The sequence below is a fragment of the Rhopalosiphum padi genome, chromosome 2 (assembly GCF_020882245.1).
Source record: "Rhopalosiphum padi isolate XX-2018 chromosome 2, ASM2088224v1, whole genome shotgun sequence".
Taxonomy (NCBI): domain Eukaryota; kingdom Metazoa; phylum Arthropoda; class Insecta; order Hemiptera; family Aphididae; genus Rhopalosiphum; species Rhopalosiphum padi.
The window spans coordinates 79,032,239-79,051,366 of record NC_083598.1 but is presented as its reverse complement, the minus strand read 5'-3'; the positions used below and the strand labels follow the sequence as shown (position 1 = coordinate 79,051,366).

General features: G+C 28.5%; 3 protein-coding genes across 7 annotated transcripts; 2 read left to right on the top strand and 1 right to left on the bottom strand.

The window, feature by feature from the left end:
- Positions 1-110: 110 nt before the first annotated feature.
- On the top strand, positions 111-2,913 carry LOC132919370 (nucleotide exchange factor SIL1). Its single transcript, XM_060980937.1, has 7 exons — positions 111-644; positions 1,094-1,230; positions 1,313-1,560; positions 1,717-1,891; positions 1,975-2,118; positions 2,208-2,368; positions 2,432-2,913. The coding sequence occupies exons 1-7, from the start codon at positions 422-424 to the stop codon at positions 2,700-2,702; spliced, it is 1,359 nt and encodes a 452-aa protein (XP_060836920.1). The 5' UTR covers positions 111-421; the 3' UTR covers positions 2,703-2,913.
- A 1,760-nt stretch (positions 2,914-4,673) lies between these two features.
- Positions 4,674-10,464, bottom strand: LOC132922290 (armadillo segment polarity protein-like). Of its 2 annotated transcripts, XM_060985727.1 has the most exons (12): positions 9,820-10,464; positions 9,487-9,711; positions 9,115-9,422; positions 8,886-9,040; positions 8,487-8,806; positions 8,265-8,410; positions 7,725-7,934; positions 7,408-7,662; positions 7,036-7,333; positions 6,813-6,955; positions 6,347-6,437; positions 4,674-5,181 (listed from the first exon to the last, which is right to left on the bottom strand). In XM_060985727.1, the coding sequence occupies exons 1-12, from the start codon at positions 9,839-9,841 to the stop codon at positions 5,057-5,059; spliced, it is 2,298 nt and encodes a 765-aa protein (XP_060841710.1). In that variant the 5' UTR covers positions 9,842-10,464; the 3' UTR covers positions 4,674-5,056. The 2 variants fall into 2 exon arrangements, with proteins under 2 accessions (XP_060841710.1, XP_060841711.1); XM_060985728.1 differs by lacking the exon at positions 6,347-6,437 and having other exon boundaries at positions 5,010-5,181.
- Positions 10,465-10,669: 205 nt separating this feature from the next.
- On the top strand, positions 10,670-18,200 carry LOC132922289 (armadillo segment polarity protein). Of its 4 annotated transcripts, none has more exons than XM_060985725.1 (14): positions 10,670-11,116; positions 11,530-11,558; positions 11,642-11,845; positions 11,905-12,092; positions 12,188-12,337; positions 12,397-12,551; positions 12,611-12,912; positions 13,000-13,145; positions 13,240-13,449; positions 13,523-13,777; positions 13,856-14,189; positions 14,266-14,417; positions 14,481-14,505; positions 17,254-17,394. In XM_060985725.1, the coding sequence occupies exons 2-13, from the start codon at positions 11,540-11,542 to the stop codon at positions 14,502-14,504; spliced, it is 2,139 nt and encodes a 712-aa protein (XP_060841708.1). In that variant the 5' UTR covers positions 10,670-11,116; positions 11,530-11,539; the 3' UTR covers position 14,505; positions 17,254-17,394. The 4 variants fall into 4 exon arrangements, 3 of the variants coding, with proteins under 3 accessions (XP_060841708.1, XP_060841709.1, XP_060841707.1); XR_009661002.1 differs by lacking the exon at positions 14,481-14,505 and adding an exon at positions 14,690-14,865 and having other exon boundaries at positions 10,671-11,116; positions 17,254-17,391; XM_060985724.1 differs by lacking the exon at positions 14,481-14,505 and adding an exon at positions 14,690-14,777 and having other exon boundaries at positions 10,671-11,116; positions 17,254-18,200.
- Positions 18,201-19,128: the final 928 nt, after the last annotated feature.

Below are 19,128 nucleotides of genomic sequence, written 5' to 3'. Positions count from 1 at the left end.
GTCCGTACTAAGAGAAAAAACAGTTAAAGCCGAACTGTTGGTACGCTCGTCGTACGTCGTTTTCGCCTTATCTGTTCGTTTCTCATTGGATGCCATAATTGCCGCGTTATCTGCACACGGTTAGGATTTTGGTTTTCGCAACCAAGTAAAAACTCAAAACGTCAAAACTAACAATATAATTGTAGACATAAGTATAATCATACAACATTATAACACCCAATTGTTTACCATATTTAATTTATTTTAATGACAACACCGTCAACGTTTCTACTGATGAGTGATGATTTTTTGTCGATTACGTTTCAATATTTGTACAGGCATATACCTAAACCCATAAAATTATCAATTTCGCGTCTCTTGATAGATTCATACATTGTTTTTACTCATCTCGTTCTGATTTCGTAGAATTAACGTGAAAAAAATGTTTGAAATGTCCATAGTCAGATTAGTCTTGATTGTTCTAGTAGCCGCATCGTTGGGTGCCTTTTGGTACCTGGACACAGTGTTTTATCACTGGGACCGAGTACTGCCACAGCCTGAAGAAATGGTTGTTGAAACAGTGCCAGAATCTCCAAAAAATATTACGAATTTCAATAAGCCCAAAGAGTTTGTACCAACAAACGAATGGCAAATAATCGGCGAAGGTATACAATTCAATTTTGTATTATTTAGCAATCTTAGTACTGTGTATTATAATTCAATATTGTAGTATTACTTGAATGTGTTTTAGATTTTATCTCCCGATATTCTAAAAAATGTATATTTAAGCAAATAACTGCAATACTTAGAGTGATAAGTATCTGCATTTTATGTTCATTTAAATGTAGTGGAATTATGTAATATTTAAAAAGTGTATTGTGTTGGCTATTTAAATTATTATATTTTGTTTCTTGGTTCTGGTTGACCTATGAAATTATAGAAATCCTAGTTAAATTGCATTTTAGGTACCTTATTATTTATTTTTATGCTGAGAAATTGACATTCAGCATAACCATAGGCCAAATTAATTATTTTATCATCCAGATTTTTGATACAGAATATAAAATGTTCATCTAAAATGTATAAATCAGTAACAGTACTTATTTTTTTTTAGATCAACCTATTCCTCCTGGATTACATGTACAGATTGATCTTCAGACTGGTGAGAAAAAGGCTAAAATAATGGAAGACAATATAAATAATAAATCAAATAGTTTGGCCATTACAGACTCTAATAAACCAGAGAATTTGGTAAGAAATTCTAGTATAATACTTGAACAATAAATCACATTTTATTTGTTAGTATTAACATTTTTTTTAAATTAATTAACAGAAAGATCCAAATAGTTCACCAGATAATTCACACAAATTTAGATCTTATGAAGAGCTTAAAGATGATCTTAAAGATTTGAATATGACTATTAAAAGTGATATGGATGTAATGGATGAACTTTCTAAAAAATTTCAAGAACAAATTAAATTATATGAAGATAGTGATAAAAATCTTCAAAATATTTTAACTGATCTTGAATATCTCCTACATCAAGTTGATACAGCTGAGGTTTTTGTAAAGAATAAAGGGTGTGTTAATTTTTTTTTATGTTTAGTGAATTTTGTTATATCTTACAACAGTTACAATCAAAATACTATATTTAGAAGCGAATTGTGCTTATTACATTTTTACTTTTTAAATTATATTAATTATTTAACCATTTAATTATAATAATCTGTTTTCAGGATACAATTAATCATAATGCCTTGTTTAAATAGCAATTCAAGTTTTTTAAAAGCACAAGGAGCACTGATCCTTGGTTCTGCTGCTTCTAATAATCAAAAAGTTCAAATTGCTTCTTTAGAAAATGATGTTATACCACTTTTATTAAAGCATATTGATAATGAATTTACATTTTCTGTAAGTATATATGTTTAATTGTATAAATATATAAATATTTATTTTATTTTGCCAATCTTAATTATTGTTAAATTTTTGCCTAGGTTCAAAAAAATTGTATATTTGCTTTATCATCAATTACTCGAAGATTTCCCTTAGCGCAAAAACAATTAATAGATAATAATGGTATTCAAACTTTCATGTCTGTGTTTAAAATGCCTGTATCCGAATTCAATACTAAACTTAAGGTTAAAATTATTTAATTTCTATTATATACAATATTATTATTTACTTATTCAATTCTACAACTTGAGTTTGTTTTATATTTTCATGCTAGTTAAAAGTTACTCAACTTCTAGAAGACTTGACTGTAGAAATCGAGGATGCTAAACTAACATTCAAAGAAGAAACTAATACACAGCTCAGCACTGAGGCAGCCGAAAGAGTTCGTCAGTATGACAATTTGCACTTAAAAGATAAACTTGTTGAAAATGGGTGGTATGTTTATAGTAATATTCATGTTGTTTTTGTTGAATATTTATATGTTAATTTTTCAAATAGGTGCAACATTTTGGGAAATGAGTTAATTATATTGTCTAATCGATTACCACTAGATGAAGAAAACCATGAAATGGTTGTAGCTTCTGGAAAATCTTTATTAGCAATGCAAAAATTGTGTAAAGTTAAATTACAAGGGAATAAGGAATTCTATCAATCATTTTACACTTTGGAAGTTTATTACAAGCAATTATTCCAAAATGATGTCTTTTTTGATGAGTTATATCAGTTGACAACCGAGTTGACTAATACTTATGATCCTGTATTAGAATAGTATCATGTTATTTAGTCCAATTTATAAATTTATAATACTGTGTGTAACTAAATATCTAATGTATTAAATATTTTTTTCTGTGATATATTTCTATTTAGGTTTTAATGTTTTAATTTATTGAAATTATATATTTATTTTGAGAATAAGATTGTTTACTTAGTGATTGTTAGTTTTTTGAAATATATATATAATATATTATAAAAAAATTAAATATCTATGATTTGTCATGATTTATTATATATCTGTTCAGCTCAGTGTATTCCATTTGTCCTAAAAAATCCAATATCTGGTATGGTCACCCTAATTTTAATTAAATCAACAAAATTATACGACGGTAAACTTGTGAATATGTAAATATTATTAACCAAATAATTGTAATTAAATAAATATGTATAATTTTAGTGCATAAATTCCTCAAGATAGAAATTAATAACCTATAAAAGTATTTACACCTGGACTGAAATAAATTGACTATGCAGGGGAAGAGTATTATGTCCTGTTTTGCAATGTTAGTTTTCTTTTAATTCTGTATTCTAGTGGGTTATGTTAGGCATTTGAAAAAAAAAAATTTTATATTTATTAAATTAATTGTTTCAACCATTTTTTTTTTTTTTATAATGATTTTAAGAAATAGGTACAGTAGACACCGATTATCCAAACACCTATGCACCGGACAAGAAAGAGATTAACGGCTTAAAAATTTCTTTTAACTTTTAAAAATATATTATTGTATTTATAGCTTATTTCTTTTTCAATAAAGTATTATAATAAAACTATTTGTTGGCTGTTACAAATTTCAAATTATATTACATATATACAATATATTCATACAATGTTATAATTTTTGATACCTATGCTATATGTCAATCGTCCTGATATTTGCTTATCCAGATCACTATTGACATTAATTAGTCCAGAAGAACAAAGTTCTACTGTAGTTGAAAAAAAAAATTTTTTTTTTTTTTTTGTGGTTTTTACTAGTTTACAAATATTTAATATACATAATAAAACGTGGATAAGTAAATAATACGATAGTACTTAAGATTCAGATTATGATTTTGGAGATAAAAATATATCCTTAGAAAGTTGGAAGGTGTGGTCTTAGTCTATGATTTCTTGTTTTTTTCCCCAATTATATAATGGAGGGCTCCATTAGATGAGTTAAATATTCTTGAGAGAAAATTTTTGAATTGTGCTTTGATCCATATGTGCAGGAACAGTATTCGGCTGTTATTATGGAGCTGCTTAATACGCATGAACCATAATGCTTTAAGGGCAATTTTTAGAATTTATTCTATATAGATTGTAGTATTTTAATTTTAGGTTGAGATACAAGGGATGCATTTGTTATTTATGTATTGAATTTTATATCAGTAGAGAGCATTTTATATTATGTAGTGTTGAGCTCTAGTTTATAAAAATAAAAGTTGATCATCCATGGTGCACAACTGCTGGTCATCTTATTCAAGTCTGGTAAGTGTATTTATATTACCATCAGTGTCCATAATAGGAACACAAAATGGTATTTTTTTTAGTTTTTTAGTTTTAGGTATAATTTTTTAATACTTAATCCTTAATTACATGCACAATTTTTTTTTTATTATTACACGCGCGGTTTTTTTTACACCTATTTGGTTTACACAGAAATCAATGTCAAAGTGTATAAATATATATCAATTTACTTAAATATATTGGTGAAAGAAATTTTATATATAAGTATATAACTAATACAATAGTAATTTTAAAAACGGAGCTTGTTTGTGCATAAACATAGAATGACGACTGACATGGATTAACTGTTATATAACTTATATATATGATAAAGAAAGGTTAGATTAGAGGTATAACTCAAAACAAATAAGAACCAAAATAGAATAAGATAAATAGAAATATTGGTGTATAGAGTAAACCAGCATGTAATTGAGGGTTAAAAAAAATTAATTATTATAAACATTAAATAAACTGCAACAATTGAAGCATAAAACATTCAAATTTAATAATGTAAAATTACATACTACACAGTACACATAATAAAAAATTATTTCATATAAGTCTCAATGATAAATAAAACACTAATATAAGAAGTTCATTTTACGTTACACTTATTTTTTTTGTCTTACTATTGCTGGGATTTAGCGATTAAATATTAAACAGTCGATAATTGATTTAAACTTACAACATTTAATTATAGCCATCTGTAAGTATATTAAGTAACATATTCATTGATATTGATACTTAATTTATGGCATATATAAAAACTAAACTTATAACATAAATCAGTAATCCAAATAATTTAAAATTAACGTATACATTTTGAAAATAAATTTCCAATACATGCCATTTTCATCTCATCGTTAGAGTGGCAAAGAAGTCATGTCATTTTGAATAACAAAATCGACATCCATTGAACCATAACTGGAATCTTGTCGAGGACAAATTTCTAATCCTTCCATTGAATCTAAGGGTAACGTGTCATACCCTGAAAAACATGTGAAATATTTAATTAATATAGTATAGTATTATTATGATCTTTTCAATTGTTACTTGTTAGTAAACTAATATTAAGATGTTAAGAATTATTAAGTTTAATATATATTAACTATTTTATGATCTATGCAAAAATATTATTATGCAAATATATTGATAGAAAAACTTTAATGTTTTGGAATTTATTAGAATATAGGTTATTCTAATAGGTTAGTATTCAGTTAGTTTAAAGGCACAGTATTTGTTAAAGGATTATGTTAGTATTTATTAATTTCCTATCACCAATCATATACCGATTATTTAATATTACATTGACATATTTAAAAAATATAAATTGGATGAAATTGCATAAAACTAAACACCAAATATTTCTAACAATAAGAAATAACTTCTAGAGTTTCTGAGTTTCTTATCAATTTTAAAGAAAATTATAAAATGCTAAGAACAAGTTAGATTTGATTGTTTATATGTACATTGAATTAAAAAATTTTTTGAAATTCAATCAAAATGTTAATTGTTTGGTATACATCCATTTTAAGTCTTTTATACACCCTGTCTCAAAAGAGAATAATCAGTCGGTCGACCTATTATTATCCATTTCCGTGCATCCTCAAACAATGACCTGTACTATTGTTTGGTCTCCAAATTAAATATAATAATATTATTAATAAGAAATATTAGTTGTAAATCTTCGTACGTTGTATTCGGAAAAATGTCTGCACGTAAAGGTGCAGGAAATTTGTGCTTGCCACTACCGGAGCCATCAGTCGGTATGTGCAAAAAGTGATTATTCTCTTTTGAGATAGGGTATAGTTTATACATAATATGATAAATAAGTTAAATTATTATACATTATAACTAGGGATGGGTCTTAAGCTATTTAATTCATTTAAAACTTTTTAAACGTTATATGGTTAAATGTTCAACCATTTAAGTTCAAATTTATGAATACTTAAGTTGGAACCATCTCTAATTATCATAATTAAATACTTACAAAATAAAAAGTGATAAAAAATATTAGTTATTTTTAGTTGGTAGTACTATAACTTACCAAATCCCCAAGCAATGCGACGAAATAAAAAAAAGTGAGCTAAAGCAATATGTTATTTACTATGAAAAATACATTCAAGCAGTTTTTTTTTTTATTTTAAGTGTACCTGAAGCACTGTGTTTGGGTGACCCTACACCGCTGTAGACAGTGCTCAATCCTTGACCATACATATCATACTCGTTCGCACCTATCATGTCCTGTTGGTTGAAAACACACAAAAGCTCAAACAATATACAAGTGTGCAAACTTTCTAATATATAATAATGCCTAACTAAAAAACATAAACAACTTCATACAATCATACTTGGGTACTAATAATACTGTAATAGAAATACAAAATAGGGTGTCAAGCTATACATTACTGATAAGAGTATATATAATTATGTGCAGGAATTATATTGTATGTTATAAAAATTGCTTGTGGATCAAATTGTAACACACATATATAATTTAAATACTGGACTTACCAATACAGAATGTTCAGACAAATATTATGAAGATGTATATCTCACGCTCTAATGTTTTATCAAATATCTGCACACTAATAAAAATTTAAATCTATTATTATATACCTGAAGATCTGGTGCTATACCAAGATCACCAGATGGCCATAAATTTTGATCTTCACTAAATAATGAGTTGCTGAGTTCCATGGATAGACATTTCTGTAATTTATGTTCAGAAACCCTTGATAAAATAGCAGCAGCACATGTAGCTAGACAAATAAACAAATTATTAAAAAAATCAATTTAATTTACAATAAAAAAAATAAAAAATATATATATATATATTAACCAAGAGCTTCATTTCCACAATGTAATAATTCACTAAGTGAGGCAGTTCCTCCTTCAGCTTCTATCATATCGGCACCTTCTTTATCTGCAGCTAACTCATTCAATGTGTCAGCAGCTAAACGCTGTATATTTTCAAAGTTATTAAATAATAATTGTATTAATATTGCCATAAATCCTTGGTGAGAACGCATTATTGATCGACTTAGTGATTCTTTAGCTAATATGTGTAAAGTTCCAATAACACATTCAATAACCTCTTCCATTCGAACTCCTTCTGGTTTTACACTAGTATTTGAATGCTGTAATGCAAATTATTATAAATATTAAATTATTTATGAATTTGATAAAATTAAAAAAAAATTAAAGCAATTACATTCTGAAGATCTTGGAAAGCACGCATTAAAAGTCCAACTAAATTATGTATGGCACTATGTTCACGGAGTAATCCATGTGTAGCTTTACATTGTGCTATATTTTTAATCAAGCCAATTACGGCTTTAATAAGGGGCCAATGAGATGATGGTTGTAATAATTTGGCCACAACTTGAGCACCACCTGAACGACAAACTGCATTTTGAGCGTTTTCCACTTCAGCATGTCCAGATGTTATATGTCTTAAAGCACAAACCTAAAATAATAATAATAATCTATAAATAATTCAAGTTGTGAAAATATGTAAATGAAACTTACAGCAGGTTTAGTTATCTCTTCATTGTCTCCAGCATTCATAATTGCACGCACAAGAGCTTCAACACCTCCAAACTGGCATACAGTCAATTTATTTCTCTGGTTATTACAAGTCAAATTTGATAATATTCCAGCAGCACAAGTTACAATATTAATATTTGTGTGACCCAATGCTGCTACTAGTGATTGCAATAGTTGTTCTAATCCATCAACCTAAACATTTGAACCAATATGATATAAAATCAATATTGTAAAAAATATTATATTAGATCATCTAATACATCTAAATTATTGATTTTTTGAAGTTAAGAAAAGTATTTTGATTAAATTAAAATTAAATTTATTGTTGGGGTATTATGGGTTTTAGAAATGGCAAAAATTAAATAATAATTAATGTATAAAAGAAAACTGACAAACAGAAGACAGAAGTTAATAAAGTAAATCAGAAATGTATATATATATATGAGTATTATGACATTCAAATTTAAAATTATACTATTATCTCAAAAATTATAGAATTAATAGATATATTGAATGAATTACCTTTGTTCCTGCATCTGATAAGTTTCTCAAAGTCCATAAAACATTATACACCAATTGCTGACTGTCATGTTGAAGATGCATTGCCAAAGCTTGCATACCACCTGCTTCCACAATAGCTGGTTTGTTTCGTGAGCATACCGAAAGAACTAAAAATATATAAAACATTTAAATATGGAATGAATACTATAATTTAGATAAATATAAAGTATAATCATAGTATACCTTTAAGGACGCGACAAGTGAGCCATAATAATTTCTCATAATTATATGAACGCATAATACGCACAAGTTCAACATGTCCTTGAGCAGCAAGTATTATCAGTTTGCTTTCTTGATTTCCACAAGCCAAAATGTGTAAACAATCAGTTATGATAGTTAAAAATTTAACAGTAATCGAGTGGCTATTAGACTTGAATGTCAACAAAGATATCATTTTTTGTAAACCACCAGCTACACGAACAGCCATTTTAGAACCATCTTGATGCAATAATAAATTATGAATAGTTATCACAGCATCTCGTAAAATTGTTACAACTGGAGAACTATTACAATAAATTTAAAATTAAATAAAATTAATTATATTTATTGTTGGCCACAATTTATAAGACAACGTTAAATCACCTCATTAATTTAACCAAAGCTGGTATTCCTCCACTCTTGAAAATTGCTAATAAGCCCTGACGGTGATTAGACAAATTTCGTAATGTTCCAACTGCACCAATTGTGGTTTCCAGATCATTGCTGTTTGATATAGATTTAACTAATGTACCAATCATCTATAAAATATTATTGTATTTTAAGTTGTTAATAATTCATGAACTGTTTATAAAGAAAATAAATGTATACATACTTGAGGACTGTTAATAATTGCATGCAAAGCAGCTTCTCTGTTAGACAGCTGATAAACCATAACAGCAGCCTGTGATACAACAACTTGATCTTCATCATTTAACAACTTTATTAATTCTGGAATAGCCCAGGTTGCAAGTTCGGCATTATCTTGGTAGTTGATCAAATTGACAACAGCATATTTCAACATTTGGCTTGGCCCAGTCATATTTTGTACATTTGCAGCACTGTTGACATTAAATTGGGTAGGCATTTCCACTTCATCATCTAAATTTTCACCACACGTTTGGCCTAAATGTTGGTTCATGTCTGAAAATATTATAAATGTAAAACATCTCTATTCTTACAAGACAACAAAATTTATCTATCATACTATCAACTTGATCATGTGGAAAAGATTGCGGAAACCCTTGGTCAAGATCAAACAAAAGTCGGTCCCTTTCCATGTCATCTTCTTTAGTAGTTATAGAATGTGTCTGGGTGCTACCACCGGATTGTATTCCGGAGTCCGGTAAATATTGACCACTCTGTTGCCATACTAATGAAGGATCTTTGATATCCATGGTCTCGTTGATCGGGTTCACCATGTTACCAGACACTATTATATGTACACATAAATAATATGAAGTATATTAAACATGGATAAAAATACATCTATTAGGAGAAAAGTAATAACTGAAATGTAATTATCAAGAAAAATACATACTTCCTCTAGGTTGGTAGCTCATGGTTGTCGGCAGGTATTACACGACCGTACAGGACTCACTATAGGTACTCACACAGTTCAATAAATTGATTGAAACTTACTCGCTGACGTACAAAGTTTTTTGGACGTTGTACTCGACCGGCCGCCGAAAACGACACTGATACCGAAGTGCTCGTTGTTATTGTTGTTATCGTGGTCGTCGATTAATACGTTTATTTTATAATTATAATAATCTTTCTCTCCGCTGTCAGACGGAATCGTTTCGTACGAACAACCGCCTTAAATCGTCCGCACAAATGATTTGTTGAATCACAACAAAATGGCGTTGGGGAGGTGTTATCGTTTGTCCTGTCCCGGGTGTGTACTGAGTAGTACAAACTACAAGACACAAGAGTACAACTATGCACCGGGGGTGTAAGAAAGATCCTCCGCGGGTCGTGGCAGCCTGGCGGTTGTACACTGCCTACTCTGCCTATTTAGAATATATATATATATATTATATATACATTACATATAAACATGTACACACATCACGTCTGGACCGCGTAATACGAAGAGCGTACACAGCACACACTATAGTGTAAATATGTCCACACCAGTCGTGGCTAATGGTGGCCGGTGGGTTACACACACAACTGCACAAGACACGAATTCATAACACAATATTGTTATATATACAATTATACATGGTAAATAATAATAATATGCATAATAATAATTATTGTATTATTATTATTATTATTCTACTTCTATCCCGCTAGCCCGGTAATATTGCGTTGGCGGTCACACTGACACGATCTGTGTTGGCTAGGAAAATATTCGTATCGACCCGTCCGCCGCCTACCGAGTGGCGTAGTATTTTCGTAGTAAATAGTAATGCGTTCGCCAATTCGTCTGCTATGTAAGCGTATCCTGTTTGGAGTACAGTGCTCACGTTCGCCGCCCCCACCGCTCTCGCGCATTCCATAATCCGTTCCTGTCTTCTTGTTTTTTGTATTATTACTATTATTATTATTATTTTTATTGTGATTGTGATTGTACGCCTACTCGGCCATATTTTGTTCTCTGTCCATGTTCCATTTCCTCGGGTAACAAGACGGTGACTCAGTGATTCGAGTGAAAGAGTTACAAAATTGATAGCGCCGCAGTCTCTCGATATTACGCGATCCGTACCAGTAATATTACCGATCGTCGTGATATAGTGATGTTTACGTGATATATATTATTTTTTTTCTACTGATCGTTTGCTCTATTCATTATTGGATTGTCGTTGCTATTCCCGGAGTATCGTTTAAGAGTAAGTGTTCTCAATGTTACGTCGTTGTCTCACTCGATTTAATAATATTATGTCCGTTGCCGATTTATCAAAAGTTATTGTTTGTTTCTTGTTCAGTACTGATTGAAATCGCTAAGAAGAATTTAAGTTTTGGGTTATAAAACATTTTTTTATAAAAAAAATCATTAGATAGGATTAATTGAATCATGTCGGTGCCTACCATACAGTTTTCATTATCAAATACTTGGTAAATAAGGAAACAATGCATGACTAAACTATATGTACATTCGATGAGTCATAGAATGTTTTATAAATACCATTGTGACATTTTATATAATAAAACAATTATTTGATTTAGACTTAAATGAATTAGAATTATTTATTGATCTGTATCATCATTAATCAGTACTTCCTTTTATTTATTTCTGTTGCAGCTTTAACAAAATGTATCAATCACGTGTATGTAAGTATACTGCCAAACAACCATATATTATAATTTAATTTATTATAAATCATAATTTAATTTTATGTATTATTTTTGACAAGTGCCGAGTAACACGGGTTATTCAAAGGATACAGCTATGATGTGGCAACAAGGTGGCCAGTACTTGCCAGAGTCTGGTATCCACTCTGGGGGAACCACCCAAGCTCATTCTATTACTGATAAAGAAGATGATTTAGAACGAGATCAATTGATCTATGAACTTAATCAAGGGTTTTCACACGGATTTACTCAAGATCAAGTTGATGGTAAATATTATAACTATAATTAGATATATAACAATAATTTAACTAAAATACAATTTTAGAAATGAATCAACAACTGAGTCAGTCTCGTACCCAAAGAGTACGAGCAGCAATGTTTCCAGAAACACTTGAAGAAGGAATTGAGATCCCTTCTACGCAATTTAATCAAGGGCAATTGACGGCCGTTCAACGACTAGCTGAGCCAAGTCAAATGCTTAAACATGCTGTAGTTAATTTGATTAATTATCAGGTAAATACTAAGCATACTCTATTGGAGTATTAAAAATATTTTTCTTATATTATGTAAATTATAGATAAAATTTAATGTTAATTTTTATATTTTAGGATGATGCTGATTTAGCAACTAGAGCTATTCCAGAACTCATAAAATTATTGAATGACGAAGACCAAGTTGTTGTATCACAAGCTGCCATGATGGTTCACCAATTATCGAAAAAAGAAGCATCGCGGCATGCAATTATGAATAGTCCTCAGGTAAATTTAATTTTTAAATTTTTTTTTAGTTCATATTTTATTAATAAATTAATGTATAGATGGTCGCTGCATTGGTGAAAGCATTGTCAAATAGTAATGATTTAGAAATGACTAAAGGTGCAGTTGGTACTCTACACAACTTATCACATCATCGACAAGGACTTTTAGCTATATTTAAAAGTGGAGGAATACCAGCTCTGGTTAAACTACTTAGGTAATTAGTAATTATTTTTTTATTTTATTTATTTCTAATATACATATATCTGTTTTTAGTTCTCCTGTTGAATCTATACTATATTATGCTATAACAACTTTACATAATTTATTGTTACATCAAGAGGGTTCAAAAATGGCAGTTCGTCTTGCTGGAGGTCTACAAAAAATGGTAGCACTTTTGCAACGTAACAATGTTAAATTTTTGACAATCATAACTGATTGTTTACAAATATTAGCATATGGTAATCAAGAAAGTAAATTAATTATACTTGCTTCACAAGGCCCTATTGAACTTGTTCGTATCATGCGTTCATATGACTACGAAAAGCTTTTGTGGACAACGTCTAGAGTTTTGAAAGGTATTTAATTATATAATAATATAATAAATATATTTATTATTATTATTATTATCATTTTAAAATCTAATAAACAAATATTCTTTTTAGTTTTGTCTGTGTGTTCAAGTAATAAACCAGCAATTGTAGAAGCTGGAGGCATGCAAGCTCTTGCAATGCATTTACAACATGGAAGTCAACGTTTGGTCCAAAATGCTTTATGGACCTTGCGTAACTTGTCTGATGCTGGAACTAAGGTATTTTATAGTCAAATAAAATTGTGTTTGAATTGAAATTTATATCATAACAATATATTAATACATTTGATAATATATAATTTTTATTTTTAAGGTTGATGGACTAGAACAGTTATTGCAATCATTAGTAATTGCTTTAAATCATTCAGATGTTAATGTAGTAACATGTGCTGCTGGAATTTTATCAAATTTGACTTGTAATAATCAACGCAATAAAGTTACTGTGGTTCAAGTGGGCGGTGTTGAAGCGCTAGTACAGACAATAATGAATGCTGGAGATCGCGAAGAAATAACAGAACCTGCTGTAAATATAATTGTTTAAAATATTTTAATAGAATTGTATTAATAGTTTGAATTTTAAAATATATATATTTCAGGTATGTGCTTTGAGACATTTGACATCTAGACATGTTGAATCAGATAGTGCTCAAAATGCTATCCGCCATATTGGAGGTATTCAAGTAATAGTTAAATTATTACAACCTCCTTCTCGTTGGCCACTTGTCAAAGCTGCTATTGGACTAATTCGAAATGTAGCGCAGTGTCAAGGTAATCATGTGCCATTAAGAGAACACGGTGCAATTCACCATTTAATACGTTTATTGATGAGAGCATTTCAAGATATTCAAAGGGTAAGTAAAATAAAATCATAATCTAACTAAAAAAAAAAAATATATGCTATATTTACTATTTTTAAATTAATTGTATAGACATCTACTAATAGTAGTGTAGCCGGATCAGGCAGATCACAATCTGGTGGTGTATATGCTGATGGAGTGCGCATGGAAGAAATTGTTGAAGGCACTACTGGTGCTTTACATATTCTTGCTAGAGAATCACATAATCGAGTACTTATGCGCTCTCAACAAGGATTGATTGCAGTATTAGTTCAATTGTTATTTAATGATATTGAAAATGTTCAACGAGTGGCTGCTGGTGCTTTATGCGAGTTAGCTATTGATAAAGATGGGGCAGATATGATTGAAGCAGAAGGTGCAACTGCACCATTAACTGAATTATTACATTCCCGTAATGAAGGAGTTGGTAAGTGTTAATTTTTTTTATTTATGAAATTACTAAAACAATTGTATAATGTTTGTTTTTATAATTTTATTTTAAGCAACATATGCAGCAGCAGTTTTATTCCGAATGTCAGAAGATAAACCAAATGATTATAAAAAACGGTTATCAGCTGAACTGAGTAATTCACTATGCCGTGAAGATCAAAATACTTGGCCACCTAATGATCTTGGAATGGGGCCTGATCTTCAGGTAATTTAAAATGTTAAGACTTCTTTTTTTCAAGTCTTATTTAATATAAAATGTTTCTATTAGCCAGAGGCATACATCGCTTGTTGAGGTATGTTTTGGAATAAACAGTAAAATGTTGTTGCTTTTTATCTGAAAAGTGTATTAAACATAATATTTTAAGTTGATGCATGGTGTTAACTGTTTTATACACCTAGACTGTGTTGGCATGAAATATTATTTATTTTATCATTGTTTTGTACAGTAGTTAGATTTTTTTTATATTTTGTAAACAGGACGCATATGATTTGTATAGTCATGGACTTGGTAGCGTTCACAATGGAATGGGCCCAATGAGACGTAACAACTACCATCAACAGTCAGGTACAAACATGTTTTAGATCTAGTGGCTGAATTTGCTTAATCATACTAATTATTCTGCGCTTGTTTTGCATGCAATTCTACATTAACAGTAAGTACAAAGTAAATAAATTCCTCATTAAACATATTTAATATTTAAAAATTTTTTTCAAAAAAATAAGTACTGAATATGTTTAATTTACATAATATTTATAATATACATGGGAACAGTTAAGTGGCAGTGTTGTCAAGTTTTATTACTAGTTTAAAATTACATATTGCTCTCTAGAGCAGCGGTTCCCAAACTTTTACGACCACTTTTGAGAAATAGTTTGTTTTGTGGGACCTTCTTCCTTTTTTTTAAATAATTTAAAATAATAATTTTTAATAATATAATATAAAATAATTTTCTTCATAATCACATAAATCTGGTGGAATTCTAAGGTTCCTTGTAACACACTTTGGGAATCCCTGGTCTAAAGTCCAAGACCATGAGGTAATGTTACACAGGATAGTGTTCAAACATAAACAACTGTTGGTGGGATATTTGAAAACAAATCTTTGTTAACAATTTTCAAAGAATAAACTAGTACAATACATTTCAGTATATAAAACAATGTGATGGGTTATTTTTAAGTTGATAAATTATTTTAAACACCTAACAAACTATTATTTAAGTAATTTCAATACATTAATATACCTTACTGTAATCAAACTTTAAATAAATCTAATTTAAATATATAATTTTTAATAAATTGGCTTTAGATTTTATCGGTTTTATTAATCTAATAATATACTAGGTTTGTTCGTTTTAAAAACTTATGTTAACACTATAGCAGGCGTGCCCAACCTTTTTCAACTTGCGGGCCACATTCAATATTTATATTTATACTGCGGGCCATAAATGCTTCACGGGTTTTTTTTTTGTTAATTTCAACACATGAACATTGAATATTGTTACAAAAACAGTGAACTTCATTAGATCGCACGGATTAAAACATAGACAATTTATAGAATTTTTAAATGAAATTGAATCGGAACATAAAGATGTTTTGTATCATAACCAGGTTAGGTGGTTAAGTCGAGGAAAAGTATTAAAACGTTTTTTTGATCTTCGGCGGAGAAATTCAAATATTTATGATAGAAAAAAACAAACCAGTAGAAGAATTTGAAAACGAACAATGGATGTACGATCTTGCTTTCTTAACTGATATTTCTGTTCATTTAAATGTAATAAATCTTAAACTTCAAAAACAATCAAAAAGCTATTTTCGAGCTTATAAGTGATGTAAAATCGTTTGAAATAAAATTACAACTTTTTAAAAACCAAATATTAAAGCAAAATTATTTACATTTTAAAACGTGTCAAGAAATTAAACAAAATTCTTTAATTGACGTTCCGACAAATCATTTTGTGAGTATGTTGGAACAATTATCAATAGAATTTGAAAACCATTTCCAAGATTTCAAATCACATATGACTTCATTTCGATTAATTGAAAATCCATTTCTGTATGATGAAAATAATGTTCATGAAACTGTTCAACTTGAACTTATTGATTTAAAAACAAATAATCATTTGAAAGATTTATATAAAGATATCACAGATAAAAACACAGATTTAATACATTTTTATAAGACTCTTACTGATGATTTTCCAAAAATAAAAGAATTATCAATGTGTATATTTACATTATTTGGTTCTACTTATATTTGCGAACAAACGTTTTCACGCATTAATTACGTAAAATGTTCAGAAATATCTCGTTTGACTGATGAACACTTACACATTTCACTTCGAATATTGAAAGATTGGTTAAAAAAAAACAAGCCCAAATTTCACACTAATTTTTTTTTATTAATATTCTAAAATCTATATACTTAAATTATTAAATTATTTATTTATTTGTAGGTAGCATCTATTACACTAATTTATTTCTATTAATATTCTAAAATCCAATGCATTTTTTTTATATAAAAATTAAAAATTATAAAATATTTTATATTCTTAAAAACTTAATAAAATACATTTTTTTATAATTAATAATTTTTTTTTTTCACCTTTACAAATTTCTAATTTTTATAAAATGGTCACGGGCCGCGGGTTGGGCACGCCTGCACTATAGTGTGGTGGAAGTGTTGGGTGTGGTGTGCCAATTCAAAACAAATGTTTCAAGTGTGGGAATTTGTTTAAATTGGAAATTAAATACATTAATGTCAGCATGTAGTGAGTGATAAGGAAAAATATTTATGATAACTGGCTCCCCACCGAAAATCCAATACAACACCTGCACTTTAGTTGGTGTAGATAGTGTTCACACTAAACCCACACTATTTAAAAACAAACAGTGTGTACGCTGACACTTTTCCAAAACAAACGTTTCAGTGTACACTGTTATTGAAAAAATGTACACTTTTTGTCAAAACGAACAAAGCTACTGACATTCAACTATGTAATTCATGTAAATAATGAACTATTGTTTTATTTTTATTTTTTAAGGGTATGACACGTTACCAATAGACTCTATGCAAGGTTTAGAAATATGTTCTCAACAAGAATCCAACTGTAGTCCAATGGACGTAGTAACGGCTAATGATATTGATTTTGGTCGTCTAGGAGATTTACCTGAACCTCCTCAAGACAACAATCAAGTAGCTGCTTGGTATGATACTGACTTATAAATTTGATTGAAATGATAAGTTAACCTAATAAGTATTAAATATGAAATAGATTAAATTTTTTATATTGTAAATAAATTGAAAATCACTTCAATTATTTGGACATGAACAGTTACTTAATTCATTTATAACCTTGGGTTGTAAAATAGTCCAAATAAAACATAAATCAGTTTTTTGGCGGAAATAAGCCAAGAGGTTACGAATAATAACTAGTGATGTTGATATAGTTTAAAAATAAATATATGAGGACCATTCAATTGAAATAAACTATGAATCAGCTAACAGCATCATTATAATTTTTAAACCTCTAGCACTATTTTGAATTATTAACATATTGTCATTTATTGTATGTAATGTATGTAATATCCTTACATTTATAATAGTGTATATTAGCTTTCTTTAAATTAGAATAATTTATTATTATTTTCCCAAACCTGAAACCCTAAGTTAAAAAAATTCTCAATGTTTCTTGTAGTATTTGAAAGTTATTGATCTCTGTTATTCTTCATGTTTTGTTTACAGTGATTTATTTTTTATGAAATAATTAGAGATATGTGTACCAAATAAATTTGTTATTAAAACTAATCACATATTTATTGAATTTATTATTTTATTTTTTACAACATATTAATTTCATTGTCGTTCATTTTTGTGTTTACATATAACTGGATAAATCATCTAAATATTTTCATTTTATATTATATTTAATATTATTTATTATACTTATTATGTACCAACATTATATATTTTGAATTTTATTTAATACAATTTTTTTTTTTTTATTTTTTATCAAAATACCTATTTAAATAAATTTGATATTATACTTTATATTCATTAGATTGTATTTTCTTTCAAATGTGAAATACCAATATTCTGGTAATGTTTATTGCTTATAGCTGGGTATAGCTATTAAACTTTCTATAAAAATATTTTTTAAATATTTGCTTAAAGGGACTACAATTAAATAATATTATTTATTTACTTAAGGATTAATAAAAAAAAAATTTTGCAATTTTAGTCAGAAAAATGAAAAATGCCCGCATTTAATTGGATTTGATGATTAATTCATTAATTGGTTGCTTCGTTTTCCTGACCATAGATGTTAATTCAATGAATATTAAAATATTAGGGCTTGCTAATGATCTAAACATTCTAGATACTGACATAAAGAGCATGAAAATAAGTATAGAAAGCTTAAATAAGACTGCTAAGATATTGAATATAAATGAGAAAAGTGAAATAAGGTCTTTTAAAATTAACAACTATAGCTTTCAAAAAGAAGACACATTTAAAAACCTTAGAATGATTTTAGATCAAAGAGGAGATCAATCAAAACATAGAAATTAATAGTAGAATATAGAAAACAGAAACAAACATACTATATTCTGCTAAAATATTTTAAAATCAAAGTTATTTTGGAAGTTAACAAAAATAAAATTTTGTACTTGTAAAACCAATGTTAATATATGACTTTAAAATATGATTACTAACAAAGATTGATAATGTTTGATTACAAGATAATGAAAAAAATATGTTGCTCATCTATTATTAATATGGTAAGAGACAAATGGAGAATAAGATATAAGTGTATAACAGAACTGAGAGAAGAAAATGAGATATCATTAGACATGCAATGCAAAGATAAAATACAAAAAATAAAGGTAACAATTTGTTGGGATCCAAAGCCAAGGGGCAG

Excerpts from the sequence above, each read along its gene's own strand:
- LOC132919370 (XM_060980937.1), top strand. The coding sequence starts at position 422 with ATGTTTGAAATGTCCATAGTCAGATTAGTCTTGATTGTTCTAGTAGCC. Across the intron at positions 1,231-1,312 it reads CTAATAAACCAGAGAATTTG|AAAGATCCAAATAGTTCACC; the intron begins GTAAGAAATTCT and ends ATTAATTAACAG. Across the intron at positions 2,369-2,431 it reads AAACTTGTTGAAAATGGGTG|GTGCAACATTTTGGGAAATG; the intron begins GTATGTTTATAG and ends TTTTTCAAATAG.
- LOC132922290 (XM_060985727.1), bottom strand. The coding sequence starts at position 9,841 with ATGAGCTACCAACCTAGAGGAA. Across the intron at positions 9,712-9,819 it reads GAGCTACCAACCTAGAGGAA|TGTCTGGTAACATGGTGAAC; the intron begins GTATGTATTTTT and ends TACATATAATAG. Across the intron at positions 7,334-7,407 it reads CTTTCCAAGATCTTCAGAAT|CATTCAAATACTAGTGTAAA; the intron begins GTAATTGCTTTA and ends TTTGCATTACAG.
- LOC132922289 (XM_060985724.1), top strand. Across the intron at positions 13,450-13,522 it reads AAGAAATAACAGAACCTGCT|GTATGTGCTTTGAGACATTT; the intron begins GTAAATATAATT and ends TATATATTTCAG. Across the intron at positions 14,778-17,253 it reads CAACTACCATCAACAGTCAG|GGTATGACACGTTACCAATA; the intron begins GTACAAACATGT and ends TTATTTTTTAAG.